At 42.4% G+C, this 12,990-nt stretch overlaps 4 protein-coding genes across 10 annotated transcripts in view; 2 read left to right on the forward strand and 2 right to left on the reverse strand.

The window, feature by feature from the left end:
* Positions 1-4,706, reverse strand: part of LOC108247756 (bone morphogenetic protein receptor type-2) — a 10,517-nt gene extending 5,811 nt beyond the window's left edge. Inside the window, exons 1-6 of the mRNA XM_037976148.1 lie at positions 4,701-4,706; positions 3,231-3,444; positions 3,025-3,044; positions 2,436-2,502; positions 787-975; positions 5-205 (exon numbers count right to left, since the gene is read on the reverse strand). Of these exons, the coding sequence (XP_037832076.1) occupies positions 5-205; positions 787-975; positions 2,436-2,502; positions 3,025-3,044; positions 3,231-3,444; positions 4,701-4,706 (697 nt within the window). The remainder of the gene's footprint in view (positions 1-4; positions 206-786; positions 976-2,435; positions 2,503-3,024; positions 3,045-3,230; positions 3,445-4,700) is intronic.
* Positions 1-12,990, forward strand: part of LOC112451394 (titin) — a gene marked incomplete at its 3' end in the record, with an annotated part of 470,585 nt that overhangs the window by 257,024 nt on the left and 200,571 nt on the right. The gene's annotated exons all lie outside the window — the stretch shown is intronic.
* LOC108229079 (interferon-induced protein 44) lies at positions 5,512-9,778 on the reverse strand. 2 transcript variants are annotated; one of them, XM_017404737.3, is made up of 9 exons: positions 9,721-9,778; positions 9,372-9,410; positions 9,058-9,081; positions 8,952-8,985; positions 7,326-7,527; positions 6,962-7,120; positions 6,651-6,819; positions 6,122-6,222; positions 5,512-6,047 (listed from the first exon to the last, which is right to left on the reverse strand). In XM_017404737.3, the coding sequence occupies exons 1-9, from the start codon at positions 9,740-9,742 to the stop codon at positions 5,886-5,888; spliced, it is 912 nt and encodes a 303-aa protein (XP_017260226.1). In that variant the 5' UTR covers positions 9,743-9,778; the 3' UTR covers positions 5,512-5,885. The 2 variants fall into 2 exon arrangements, with proteins under 2 accessions (XP_017260226.1, XP_037831952.1); XM_037976024.1 differs by lacking the exon at positions 9,721-9,778 and adding an exon at positions 9,557-9,573.
* LOC108251289 overlaps positions 9,763-12,990 on the forward strand; it is a 9,135-nt gene continuing 5,907 nt past the window's right edge. The window contains exons 1-5 of one of the 6 annotated variants that reach the window (XM_037976018.1): positions 9,774-9,962; positions 10,091-10,217; positions 10,688-10,773; positions 11,072-11,251; positions 12,709-12,861. In XM_037976018.1, the coding sequence (XP_037831946.1) occupies positions 10,205-10,217; positions 10,688-10,773; positions 11,072-11,251; positions 12,709-12,861 (432 nt within the window). In that variant the 5' untranslated portion in view covers positions 9,774-9,962; positions 10,091-10,204. Of the gene's footprint in view, positions 10,218-10,522; positions 10,600-10,687; positions 10,794-11,071; positions 11,252-12,708; positions 12,862-12,990 lie in introns of all 6 variants that reach the window. The other 5 variants (XM_037976021.1, XM_037976020.1, XM_037976022.1 and 2 more) reach the window with 5 other exon arrangements.

A 12,990-nucleotide genomic window follows, 5' to 3' on the forward strand; every position in this document is an offset into this window, starting at 1 on the left:
CTGCTGTCCTGGTTGTCCCTCTTTATTGGTCGGAGGGCGGGTGTGTCAGCAGTGGGCGGAGCCTCAGTGTAGTTGCTGTTGCAGAGGTCGTGGCTGCAGCAGCAGAAATGGTAGTTGGTTCTCTGAATCTGGGAAGGTGTGGCTGTTTCCAGGACGCAGCGGTCACCCTGACACTCCTGCTGGTGTCCAACATGAGTCCAACATCCTGCACACAAACACCTAAACTGTAAAACACTCTGAGAGAGACAAACAAGGTGAAAGAGGACAAAAATACCTTCTTTTCAGGTATAAGCTGTATTTGTATTAAAAATAGTTGAGGGGGTAAACTGTTGGAAAGTTCAAACAGCTGAAAAAGTAAGGTGACATCATCAGATTCTGTGGTAAAATCTCTAAAATCCCTTCAACCTAAACTGTGATTCTATAGAAACTGATGAAGATCTCCAAGGCCTCTTCAGTCATGTAAGGTCCAACTTTCTGTGAGCTGCTTAAACTTTAAATGTCTGACCTGTTGGAATTTTTTATCTGCTCAGCCAAAATCTCATAGAGTTCCATTATTTTTACTCGCATTTCTTTGCAAATTGTTTTTACTCCTTGCAACATATGACTACCAATTATTGCTGATCAAGCTGCACATTTTGGTGTAAAAATGTTTCATTTCAAAGCTGCACAGAAAGAAACAGAACAAACATTTTTACCAAAGCAGTAATAAAGCGGCTTCAGTGCTTTGGTATTCTTAATTAAACTATTAAAACCCAAACATTTGAATATCTGAATAATGTTCTTCACCTTGATTCAGCAGCAGCATCTGCCCATCGGCCCGTTTTTCCCACAGTCCATAGCAGCGGGAGCCACGGCTGCAGCGAATTGTGCCGTTCTCCAGGTTCTCTCCTCGCAGCTCATTTGTGGAGTCAGGCTCCTCCCCCTGAGGGCTGTTGGTGAAAGCACAGATTCGCTCCTGTTCCTTCAGCTGAAAACCTGCAGAAACACAGAGAACTGAACCTCAGACATCAGTGTGTCAGGAGCAAACAAGGTCCTGCTGAGGCCCCCAGACACCTCAGGATGAAATCAGGTCATGTGACCACAGAACGTCAGGAGGATCAGGTCATGTGACCACAGAACGTCAGGAGGATCAGGTCAGGTGATCACAGACCGTCAGGAGGATCAGGTCAGGTGATCACAGAACGTCAGGAGGATCAGGTCAGGTGATCACAGAACGTCAGGAGGATCAGGTCAGGTGATCACAGAACGTCAGGAGGATCAGGTCAGGTGATCACAGAACGTCAGGAGGATCAGGTCAGGTGATCACAGAACGTCAGGAGGATCAGGTCAGGTGATCACAGAACGTCAGGAGGATCAGGTCATGTGACCACAGAACGTCAGGAGGATCAGGTCAGGTGATCACAGAACATTTTTTTATCATCAGACAGCTGTGGTCTCAGGTTGCCATAGCAACAACATCTGGCTTACAGGGATTTCTACCAGTAAACAACGAGAACAAATCTGGTTCTACTCACTAACTTTAAACCTTAAAGGCTGATTTCTACAAATTAACCTGATTATCAGTAAGACTCCTCCAAGAAGATAGAGTCAAACCTTTATTCTAACTTCATTAAATCAGTGTTTGTTAACGACAGGCGTCAGCTCATCAAGTAAACGGCTCTGAGTTAATCCAGTTTCCAGTTAATTAGTCACTAAATTATAAGGAAACCTACAGATGGTTGAAGTCTTTACTTTGATGAAATCCTCTCAGAGATGCTTCATCAAACTTTAAACATTAAGTTTCAGTGAATCTGAGAAGAGCGACTTTAGAGGAAGTTAAAATAAAGTTCTGCTGTTTTCTCAGTCCTCACCAAAAATCTGGAATTATAATCGGAGATTTTACCAAATCAATCCAGTCATCAGGCAATCGCCTCCTGTTCTCCTGAGGATGAACCACAGCAGGCTCCAGTCTGCTCAGATAAAGAATGATTCCTTCATAAAGTTGTGTGTGTTTTAGAGGGGTGGGAGTCTGTTGGCTGTTGTCAGCTCCCAGGAATCCGGTCCTCCCTGAGCTGCTGAAGCCAGCAGAGCCTGAATGTTTAGTCTGCTCAAAACTCACAATGAGGCAAGTCTGACTCTTATCATCCCCATCACAACAACAACACGACCCACTCAGACTGACCGACGGCTCTTTGTGGGCCTCTGGACCTGACCAACCACCCCCTGGTCCTGACCAACAGTCCTCTGGGGCCCTCTGGACCTGACAGACGGCCCTCTGGATCTGAACAACCACCCTCTGGTCCTGACCAACGGCCCTCCGGGGCCCTCTGGACCTGACCAACCACCCCCTGGACCTGACAGACAGCCCCCTGGTCCTGACCAACGGAACCCTAAATTTACCACTGACTTCCTTTGTGATGTCCAGAATGATGTAAAATGTTGTTTCTCATACTGACCTGTGACTGCAGGACGCAGCAGGACGAACACACACACCATCAGTGCTGAGGGACACATGTTGGACGGCTGCAGACCTCACAGAAACTCTGAACCATCCTGGACCAGACCCTCCTGAAGGACAGAACCAGACCGACTCATCTCCAGGGACTCTGAAACACAAACAAACACTTTATTTTCAGTAGCCGGTGGGTCTGAGGGCCCGGGGCCCCGTTGGCATTTCAGTCAAGTGCTTTTAAAATCTTTAGTTTTCTACTGTTCTCTGCAGGAACTGTTCTCTCTGCAGTTTTTGTTTATTATGTAAACTTCAAATCTGTCCTGGGATCTGCCTATAGGGACCCTCCTGTGAGGACCCGCCTATAGGGACCTTGTGGGGATTATTAACCTTATTTAACCAGGCAAGGCCCCTAACCTAACCTGCAGGTCTTTAGACTGGAGGGCCCAGAGAAAACCATCCCAGCTTGGGGCTTGAACCCAGGACCCTCTTGCTGTGAGGCAGCAGTGCTGACCACTGATCCATGCAGCAAACACAACAATCTGCTGAGCTCACATCTGGAGTGGTAGGAGCTGAGAGTCATCCTCACCACATACTCTGAGGGCCATCTTTGGTCCTGACAAGGAAAAGGTCCGAAAAGGTAACAAGAACCAGGTACGCCTGCACGCGCGCACACGCACGACCTCAGAGGGTGTTTTAGGTCACGTGAAGGATGGTTTGACCTCAGGTGAGTCTGCAGCAAGGAGGGGCGAGGCATGCGCACAGAAACGCGCACGCGCAGTCATACGGAGACTGTTCTTACCGGTGAGGAAGACTCCGGTCTGACTGCTGAAGAAGGAGATGAAGCCGCCCCTCTGTCCCTGTATTCTGGCCCGACTCAGTCCGGTCCGGTACGGTCCGGTTCGGCCCGGTTCGGCCCGGTTCCGACTCTCCTGTGAGGGGTTAATCCGGATCCAGCAGCTGCTTTGAGGAGCAGAGGCAGAAAATGCGCAGAGATGATGCTGCGCTCCGTTTGTCTGCGGCCAAACCCAAGTGTCAATCAAAGAGCCACTTCCGGTTCTCCTTCAACATAAAAGCCTCATACTCAGACAGACTCATTTAAACCAGGACAGTTTGTTGGAGCTTTTACAGCTAATACTTTTATTAGGTGGTAATGTTTCATCATCTAAGTTTTGAAATTTAATAAATTCAGATTTTATTTTTCCAAACTGGTAATTTATAAAAAATATTAATAGATCTGTTATAAAACTCCTCTGTAGAGCCAGATGTTTCTTTCTGTTTGGAACAAAAACGCAAAAGTAAGTTAGTAAGTTGTTTTTTTTTATTCTTTGTGTTAGTTTTGTCCTGAGTAATAAAAGCTTATAAATAAAATATTCTTATTACAGCTTTTATTTCAACACAAACTCTAAGACTGAACTTTGACACGAGAACCATAAATTAAAATATTCATATCAGGTAAATCGAAGAGATAAAAAACATCCACAAAAGAAACAGTCCATCTAGAAATAAGCTGATCTTTATCTGTGGTTTAAACACAAAGACACAAACATTTAGCACAATAATAGTTTTAATTTTTTGTTTAGAAATAAACTTCTGAATAAAAACACCTAAAACTTTACCACAGAGACGTTCGATCTGTTACGGAATCATTTGGTAGAAAATCAATCTGAACCTTCAGTTGTTTGTGTATTTATTTCTTAAATAATATTTCCGTTGTAGAAAGGTTCTTTTCTTCTGTCTCCATAGTTTAAATCATATTTCCTATAATTATTATTGTTTTCAGATTATTTTCTTTATTGTTCCAGTAAATAAATGTTTTAATTAGGCTGACTAACAATCAATTAAAATTTAACAATGATAAAATAATAAACTTAAAGTTTAGTGGAGATAAAAGTTGTTGGAGTTTCAATGAGCCTCCCTTAAAACAGGTTATCGGGAATAACTTTTATTTTGAAGGCAGCACCAGCTCACTTCCGGTCCTGTGTGTGACGGAGCTGCAGCAGAGGATCAACCTGAGCTTTTCTCCTGGGGTTAAACCCTCAGAGGAACCAGACTGGAGCTGGTTCATCTGCAGGTGTATTCTCGGGTTTATCCTCTGGTGCTCCGGGTTTATCTGCAGGAGGTGGAGCTCTGCTTTCCCTTTACAGCGTCCTCTGGTGGCAGGAAGGTGTCCCTGCAGCTTCATCAGCAGCTTTTATTCATTATCTGCAAACACAATCCTCCTCTTCCTCCTCATTTTCATCTTCCTCCTCATCTTCATCTTCCTGCTCACCTTCATCTTCCTCTCATCTTCCTGCTCATCTTTATCTTCCTGCTCATCTTCCTGCTCATCTTTATCTTCCTCTAATCTTCATTTTCCTCCTTATCTTCATCTTCCTCCTCATTTTCATCTTCCTGCTCATCTTCATCTTCCTGCTCATCTTCCTCTCATCTTCATCTTCCTCTAATCTTCATTTTCCTCCTTATCTTCATCTTCCTGCTCATCTTCATTTTCCTCCTCATTTTCATCTTGCTGCTCATCTTCATCTTCCTCCTCATCTTTATCTTCCTCCTCATCTTCCTGCTCATCTTCATCTTCCTCCTCATCTTCATCTTCCTCTCACTTTCATCTTCCTCCTCATCTTCATCTTCCCCCTCATCTTCCTCCTCATCTTCAACTTCCTCTCATCTTCATCTCCCTGCTCATCTTCATCTTCCTCATCTTCCTCCCTTCTGAAGGAGACTGTAAATATTAGTTTGGTTTTTATTGTTAGTGGCTGTAAAAACCTGGCGATCAGTTTTTTCTTCATGTGAAAAAGGAGCCGTTCTTCAGACTCTCCACCTTCATTTGTTTCTTTAGATTCTGGGTCAGATGGACTGTGGCCCCACAGGAAGAAGGTCCTGGGTTCTGGTCACAGATCTCAGTAGGTCTTAAATAAAGGTTAATAAATAACACCCTCTGTGTGAAGGAAATGAACTAAAATATAATCCTTAAAACTGTATTTCTGCTTTATTGTGTCCTGTCAGACTTTTCTCTGATTCAGTGTAAATAATTGTGAACAGGAAGGATTTTCACTTCATGATTAAAGAAATGACTCAGAGTCTGACAGATGGAAGATTTATTCAAAGATGGTTAGTTGTTTTATAGTCTATGAAAGTGGATCCCACACATGAATAGACTCTGTGTCCACAGATAAACACGTTTTCATGATGTTGGCAGATATTTGACTCTAAACAGAATCTATCTGGGACGTTATGACACTAACTTCTGCTCAGGTGTATCTAACACAACCAACAGGGACTCTTTCTGCAGAAAAACTGACAATAACTTCAATATTATTTAAACCTAAGAACACCAGCTTTATTTGTAGTATTTCCCTTTTGCACATGAGAACAGTATTTATAGTAAACAACAAATAATGAAACTGTAACTCGTTATAAAACACCACAGAACCCATCCACCTTACTGTAAACATTTTTACATGTTTTCAATGAAATCATCTCCAAAGTCGATCATTTTTCTGAGAGCGCTCAGGATCAGGATGTCGACATCGTTCTTTAAGTCGATTTCTTCGCTGTAGTTCTTCACAGGAAAAACACAGTTCATGGGGATTCCCACTGCAGCGCTGAAATCCTTCATCTGAGCAGGAAAAACACCACAGTCAGAGTGTGAAACATGCTGACGTCAGCTTAGATCTCTGCACAGAGACTCACCTTTTTCCTCAGGTGTTTGCTCCGGTACACTTTCCTCAGGTCTGTTTCAGTTTCAGCACAGGCCCCATCAATGTTGGTCAATATCGCCATCTGGGGAATTCCTGCAGACAGAAGCATTCTCAGGTCTGAGAGGGCTGAGTTTTTCACTGAAGGAGGCCCAGTTTTCTGCACCAAACAATAAATCTTTTGTGGACTGAATACAGCTACAACTTCTTTATTTATTTAAAAAGAGAAAAAATAATCTGAAAATCACTGGTTCAAACCGTCCAACTCACAAACATCTGCTGAGTGTAGGAAGAGACCTGTTTAACAAAGAACTCATCCCATCACCAAGTCCAGGCTCCTCCAGGGGACATTTTATCAGAAATCACACATTAAATGGAAACTTCTGGGACTTCTAATCAAGCACTAAACTCATCCCCAAACAGAGGACCTGATCCTCATCCAACGTCTCTCAGGAAAATACTGAATCATGTCAGATGTCATTCTTTGTCTTTCTGAATGACAGATCTGTGAACTCTGTTCTTACCCAGCTCACTGGCAATTTCTCTGATGCTGCTCATTTTCTGTAGAACTGATGGCTTAATTTGGGCAGAGTTGGCAGAAATCACACAGACGAGAACATGAACTTTGTCGTCTCCAGAAGGATCAGAGTTGTAGCCTGGATCCCCTTCGGACACTGGGCTTACTGGGTTGAACTGGAAACCAGTGAAAAGCAATGAAATAATGACACATGTAAGTAAGTAAAGTGTGTTTTTACAGGATCTACAATATAATACCATAAAAACATCACATGAACGTAAAAAATCACAACTAAAAGCTTCAAGGTGAATCTTCTACCTTGTGGCCTTCCACTATGTGTCCTTTTAAGGCCAGTTTGATGTCGTCAGCATGAACTCCACAGTTGGTCCCGTCTTCCAGACCCATGATGTCATTGAACACCAGAGGGTAGAACGTCTTTGAGCTTCCTCGTCCTTTACTGAATTTATGAGTTTCATACTGAAACACAAAGAAACAAGTTGTTGTTCTGAACTGAAGCCTCACAAAACCAGAAGCAGCTGACAGGAAACAGGAAGCAGCAGGACTGACAGGAAGAAGCTCAGAGCTGCTTCTGGTGATTGTATAATGTCAGAAATCTAAAAAGGATTCTTGTTGTTGAGGTGACTGGACTCTGAGATGAACAGAAACCTGAAGATTTTCTCACTTTTTTGGTGAAGCTTTTGTCAGAGGTGGTGGAACTGGCCAAAGCAGGAATCGTCATTCGGCCTCGAATGACGTTGCTGACAGAATCAATGAAGCTGGACTTTCCTGCTCCAACAGGTCCATAGAGGAGAACTCGAAGGTACCCGATGCCCTCTTTTGCAGGTCTGTAGTCCTGGACGTACTGCAGCTCTGTCTGTCTGTCTCTGAGAACAGATAAACACTGATTAGTTGGTTTAATTTATTCTAAACTAAAGACCACAGCAAGGTCAGTCTAACAGAAGACAATGACCCTCTAATGCAGGGGTGTCAAACTCTGTTCCTCAGGGGCTGCTCTCATGCATGTTTTAGACGTGTTCTTGCTTTAAAACACCTGGTTTGAATGGATGACTTGTTGCCGTGAACCTGATGATTTGGTGAGGAGGTAATTAAACCATTTGAATCAGGTGTGTTGGGCAGAAAAACCTAAAACTCCCTGGGTAGCGGACCTTGAGGCCTGGAGTTTGACACCCCTGCTCTAATGGATAGAATACAAAGAAAACAATCAAAACAAATCTTTGGCTTCTTTCAAATGTAAAAGCAGACAGACATACATTCTGGGGAGGAAGTTTCACATGTGCACTGATGACGTAAAAATAAGTCTGTTTAAAGCTTATTGTACATCCTTGTATGCAGCTCCTTTATGGTGTAAATTTAAAAAAGCTAGCATGCAGAAGCTTAAAGTTGCTTATAATGACTCCCTGAGAATTTTGCTTAAGAAACCCAGGTCCAGCAGTGCAAGTGAAATGTTTTGTAATGCACATGTCAGAACGTTTCAGGCACTCATGAGAAATTTGATATACAAGTTTATGTGTCGTTTGTGCAGCTCCATGAACAGTCTTATTCTAATGTTTTCGCATCCCTCTGTGAGTGCGCTAAGATATCAGTCAGCTCTATGGAAACATTGGTATGCAAGTCTTTTATAAGATTTTATTTATTTATTATTTTTTTAATCTGTTTTTTGTATGTGTTGTGTGTTGTGCTTTTGTGGACTACGAGTCTGTTGAATAAAGTAATCAATACAGAATAATAAATAAATATTGATAGACAGATATTGATTTAATATCAGAGACATCAGAGATAACCCTCTGGTCTACAGACCAATCAGAGACAACCTCCTGGTTTTCTCTATATGGCTGCTGGTCTGGGGGCCCAAAGCAGCCGCTCTGTCTTCCTGTAAGGGTCACCACAGTTACAGTATTACAACGTTTACCAACCTGAACCTCTGCCACAGTCCTGTTTTCTTCACACAATATGAATTTTACCATTTAAAACTGGTCCAGTGGGAAATAAACATTCAGTCTGTCATCAGCTAATCTGGCCAGGATAGTCAGTTTGTTATTCAGCTCTGTGTTTTCTCAGTTCCTTCTGTGGTTGATGTTTTTTATCTTTCTGTCTGATTAATCGTTGGCATTAAGGTTGTTTTCTGCTCATTCAGTCCTTTTGGACCAACCCCCAGTCTGAACCCTGCAGAACATGCCCTTCCTCTGTAGCTGCTTGTTTTACTTTCAGTTTTGTCTCTGTGATCTAAAGGTCAAAGGTTAAAGAGTTCACCTGAGATCCAACTGTGAAGGTGTTACAGTAAACTCACCCCCAGCGTAGGACCCTCCAGGGTTGGTCCAGAACTGCACAGAAACTTTAGTTATTGTTCTGTAAAAACAAGTCAATGGTGTTCAGAAAGAGACTGAATGTCTTACGTGGAGATTCTGGAGTTTCGTCTTCTGTGAAGAAAACACAGAAAACATGTTGAGAGTTTCATTAAACTCCTCCTGAAACATTTCCTCAGATCAACAAGAGCTTATTCAACTTAGAGATCCAAAGTTTTACCATCAGGGGTTAAAGTCTGTTTTCTAATGTCTGTTTAACCCAAACTAATGACAAAAATATTTCTAATGTTCAAATAAATCTGGTCTCAGAGAAGTTCAGATCTTTCAGTAACATTAAAAGAATAAGAAGCAGCATGTTGTGAGTTTCTGACATCATTCAGATGTTTGCAGATTCTGTAACTTACCTGCAGGAGGAGGGGAGTAAATGCCCAGAATTCTTCTCACTAAACATAGAAAATGAGAAGAGCAGATAGTGAGGAACACTGCTGGATACAAAACTGCTCATAAAAAATTCATTCTTAATCCAAATGTTTGCAACAATCCAAAATGAAAGAGTTGGAGCAAATGTTGTCTCCAAGAATAAACTCACTGATCCGATGAGTTCAGATAAAAAACAGATGAAGCTGAAAAGAACTGACCAGATTCTGCAGAAACATTAAAAACATTTCCACCCTTAGTTGTATTCCACCTTAAATTTAGTTCTTAAATTGTTGCAAACATTTTGCTTAATAATCTGAGGACAGAGGTCCTTACAGATGTCCTGTTGTCGATTCATCTTGTTGCTGCTCTGCTGCAAAATGAAGCAACAACCATCTGAGTCTCTGTTAAATAACACCCTCCTGCTTTAAAGAGTCATGTGACTTCTGAGAACCCTCTCTGGTTCCCATCATCTCACACTTTCACTTTCACTTTCTGTTGTCTCTGCAGTCTTACACCTGGGAGGAGGTCCCTCATTACCCCAGTAAACCTCTGACCTTTGACCTGAAGCCTCACAGGTGGAGCAGAACTCACCTGAACCCTCAAACACACCTTTGAAGGGGAGTCAGACTCCCAGCAGTCCTTGTGGACACAGATGAAACCATCACACTCTCTCTGAAAGTGAAAGTAACTTCTGTTGTTTCAGAGAAGCTGCAGAGTTTACTGGAAGTCACATGACCACAGTGGGCGGAGCCTCTTCATATAAAGACTGTAACTCAGAGAGACTGCAGAAAATCAGAACTGTGGATACATCAGAAAGATGAGCTCTGAAGGTAAGCTCATAGTTTGATTTTCTCTGTGTAGAAACCGGTCATGTGGTTCAGGTCCAGTGTGCAGAAGTTGTTCACCACATGTCTGCAGCTCATTACTGTCATTTTCAGACTCACTGAAAAGGCCTGCGAATATTTAAACATCTGTAAAATAACGTGACTCATCTCCTCTCTGAGCTGCAGAGAAATTAATTTATAATTTTATTACAATGAAGGTTCTTGTTTAGTTGCGTTGCAGTCTGTGGTTGTGTGTACAGATTGAATAACACAAAAGAGTAACAAATATGTCTAAATTAATTTGATATCAGTGTTACAGAAACAGATGATGATGGTTACATGTTCTCAACCTAAATCAGTGAAAATGATGTCATCACCTCACATTCAGGTGTGGATATCATCTGATCTTACTAACATTTATCTATGAGACACCTGAGTGTAAAAACTGGGTCTCTTCTGTCCACCTGTTTTCACAGATACTAACCCCCCTGACATAGGTGAAGAAGCAGATGAAAACATGAACATATCACCGAACCTGGACCAATCAGAACGCAGCAAACAGGTACACTTCCCACTTTACAGGTTAGTAAATGACACACCTGTTCATGTGATCAGATCGATGAGGTCAACAGGTCCAGGGTCTTCATCTGAGAACATGAGAGTCAGAAGATCTGAACCCAGTTTTAACTCAAAGAGAAGAAACAACAAAATAAAACAGTATCTGAATGAATGAATGAATGAATGAATGAATGAATGAATGAGTGAATGATGTTGACTCCATGTTCAGCCCCTCAGCTGTCTGCAGGATGAATCAAACTTTCTAACATTTAGTTTTTAACTCAGATGCTTTATTTCTTCAGGCTGCGGGGGATCAGGGGGGCTCTGTGACGTGTCTACAGACTGAATCTGAAACTATTTCTTCTACCAGTGAGTCAGATGTTCAGAGTGGAGACTTCCATAGTTTGTCAAAGAAAAATGAAAATGAGGATGAAGGGAACCAGCCCAGCTCCTCGTATCATGGTCCTGCTTCTCCAGAACAGGTGAGATTAACTTGAGACTCCATGGATCCTGCGGTGAGCTGGCGCCTCTCACCATGGGGAACTCTAGAGTGGAATAAGGTCTAGTCCAGGGATGGGCAATCCTGGTCCTCGAGGGCCACTAACCTGCATATTTTACTTGTTCCTCTGCTCCAACACACCTGATCTGAATCAATGGGTGATTAACAGGCTTCTACAGAACATGAAGAGGTAGTTTAACCACTGAATCAGGTGTGTTGGACCAAGGAAAGAAGTAAAACATGCAGGATAGTGGCTCTCCAGGACCAGGATTGCCCACCCCTGGTCTAGTCCTTCTCAAGGTGATTGGTTACCGAACCCAATCTGAGTGTTGATGTGAGCCCAACTATATCTAGTTGGTACTTCTCAAAGTCATGCACACCTTCAGACTCCTTTCCTACCAAAGGTGACATTCCATGTTCCAAGAATCAGCTTTGGTCAGCCAGGGTCACAGCGCCAAGACCCCCGCCTTCTGCTGCCACCCACAGCACAATACACCCAACCAGTATGGCCCCTCCTGCAGGTGGTGGGCCCACAGGAAGACAAACCTATGTAGCTCATTCAGGCTGAGCCTGTTTTTGTCAATTATGTCATTTTTTTGTGAAGATAGTTTGACTGGTCAGCTAATTCTGTAAATGTATGAAGTCCAGTAGTTAGGATAAGTCATGCTTGGGGATACAGAGGATGGGAGGGTGTGAGGTGTGAAATACAAAACATCTTGTGATACAAAGCAGTACTAACTGGTTTGAATCGTTCACATGATGGACTCAGCGGACTGAAGCAGTGGCTGCTTTCAATGTTTTTCTGCAGCAAAACAAGTTTTGAAGTTTGAAGTTTGTGTTAAAGCAGGGGTAGGCAATCCTGGTCCTGGAGAGCCACTATCCTGCATGTTTTCCTTGTTCCTCTGCTCCAATACACCTGATTCAGTGGTTAAATCACCTCTTCATGTTCTGCAGAAGCCTGTTAATCACCCATTGATTCAGATCAGGTGTGTTGGAGCAGAGGAACAAGGAAATCCTGCAGGATGGAGGCCCTGAGGACCAGGGTTGGACACCCCTGTGTTAGAGCGTCGGTGTCAGATGGCCATCACTAGAATAATGTGTGAAGTTATGTTTATTTGTGTTTTTTGTTTTTTCAATAACCAGTAGAGTTTTAAGGATTTGTAAAAGAGGTGAAAAAAGCAAATGTTTCAATGTACAGCATTTTAGTCACGTGTTAAAATGAGTTAAATATTAAGAAGTTTTGTACTTTTCAGTTTCATGTGTGGGTTTGGGGATGTGGCATGTTTGATTGATTATTAGACAATGACCAAAACAAACCAATCAAATTGAATACTTAAATAAAATGAATGAATGAATGAATGAATGAATGAATGAATGAATGAATGAATGAATGAATGAATGAATGATCTTGACATTCTAACTTTTAGTTTGTTTCTTCAGGCTGCAGCTCAGGGAGTCTCTGTGACGTGTCCAACCTGTATCTCTGAAATTACTGCTTCGATCAGGAAGTCAGGTGGTCAGAGTGGATTATTCATTAGTCTGTCAAAGAAAGACGAGCAGAAGGATGAAGAGAACCAGCCTCATCCACAACAGGTGAGACCTGCGGTGTCAGTGATGAAGGTCTCCAGGTGGACCTGAGTTTGTGTTTCAGAGTTCCTACATGAGAGGAAACATGATCAACTTTATTTAAACTCTGCCTGATCCATCCATCCATCCATCCAT

The sequence above is a fragment of the Kryptolebias marmoratus genome, linkage group LG6, assembly GCF_001649575.2.
Source record: "Kryptolebias marmoratus isolate JLee-2015 linkage group LG6, ASM164957v2, whole genome shotgun sequence".
NCBI classification, from domain to species: Eukaryota; Metazoa; Chordata; class Actinopteri; order Cyprinodontiformes; family Rivulidae; genus Kryptolebias; species Kryptolebias marmoratus.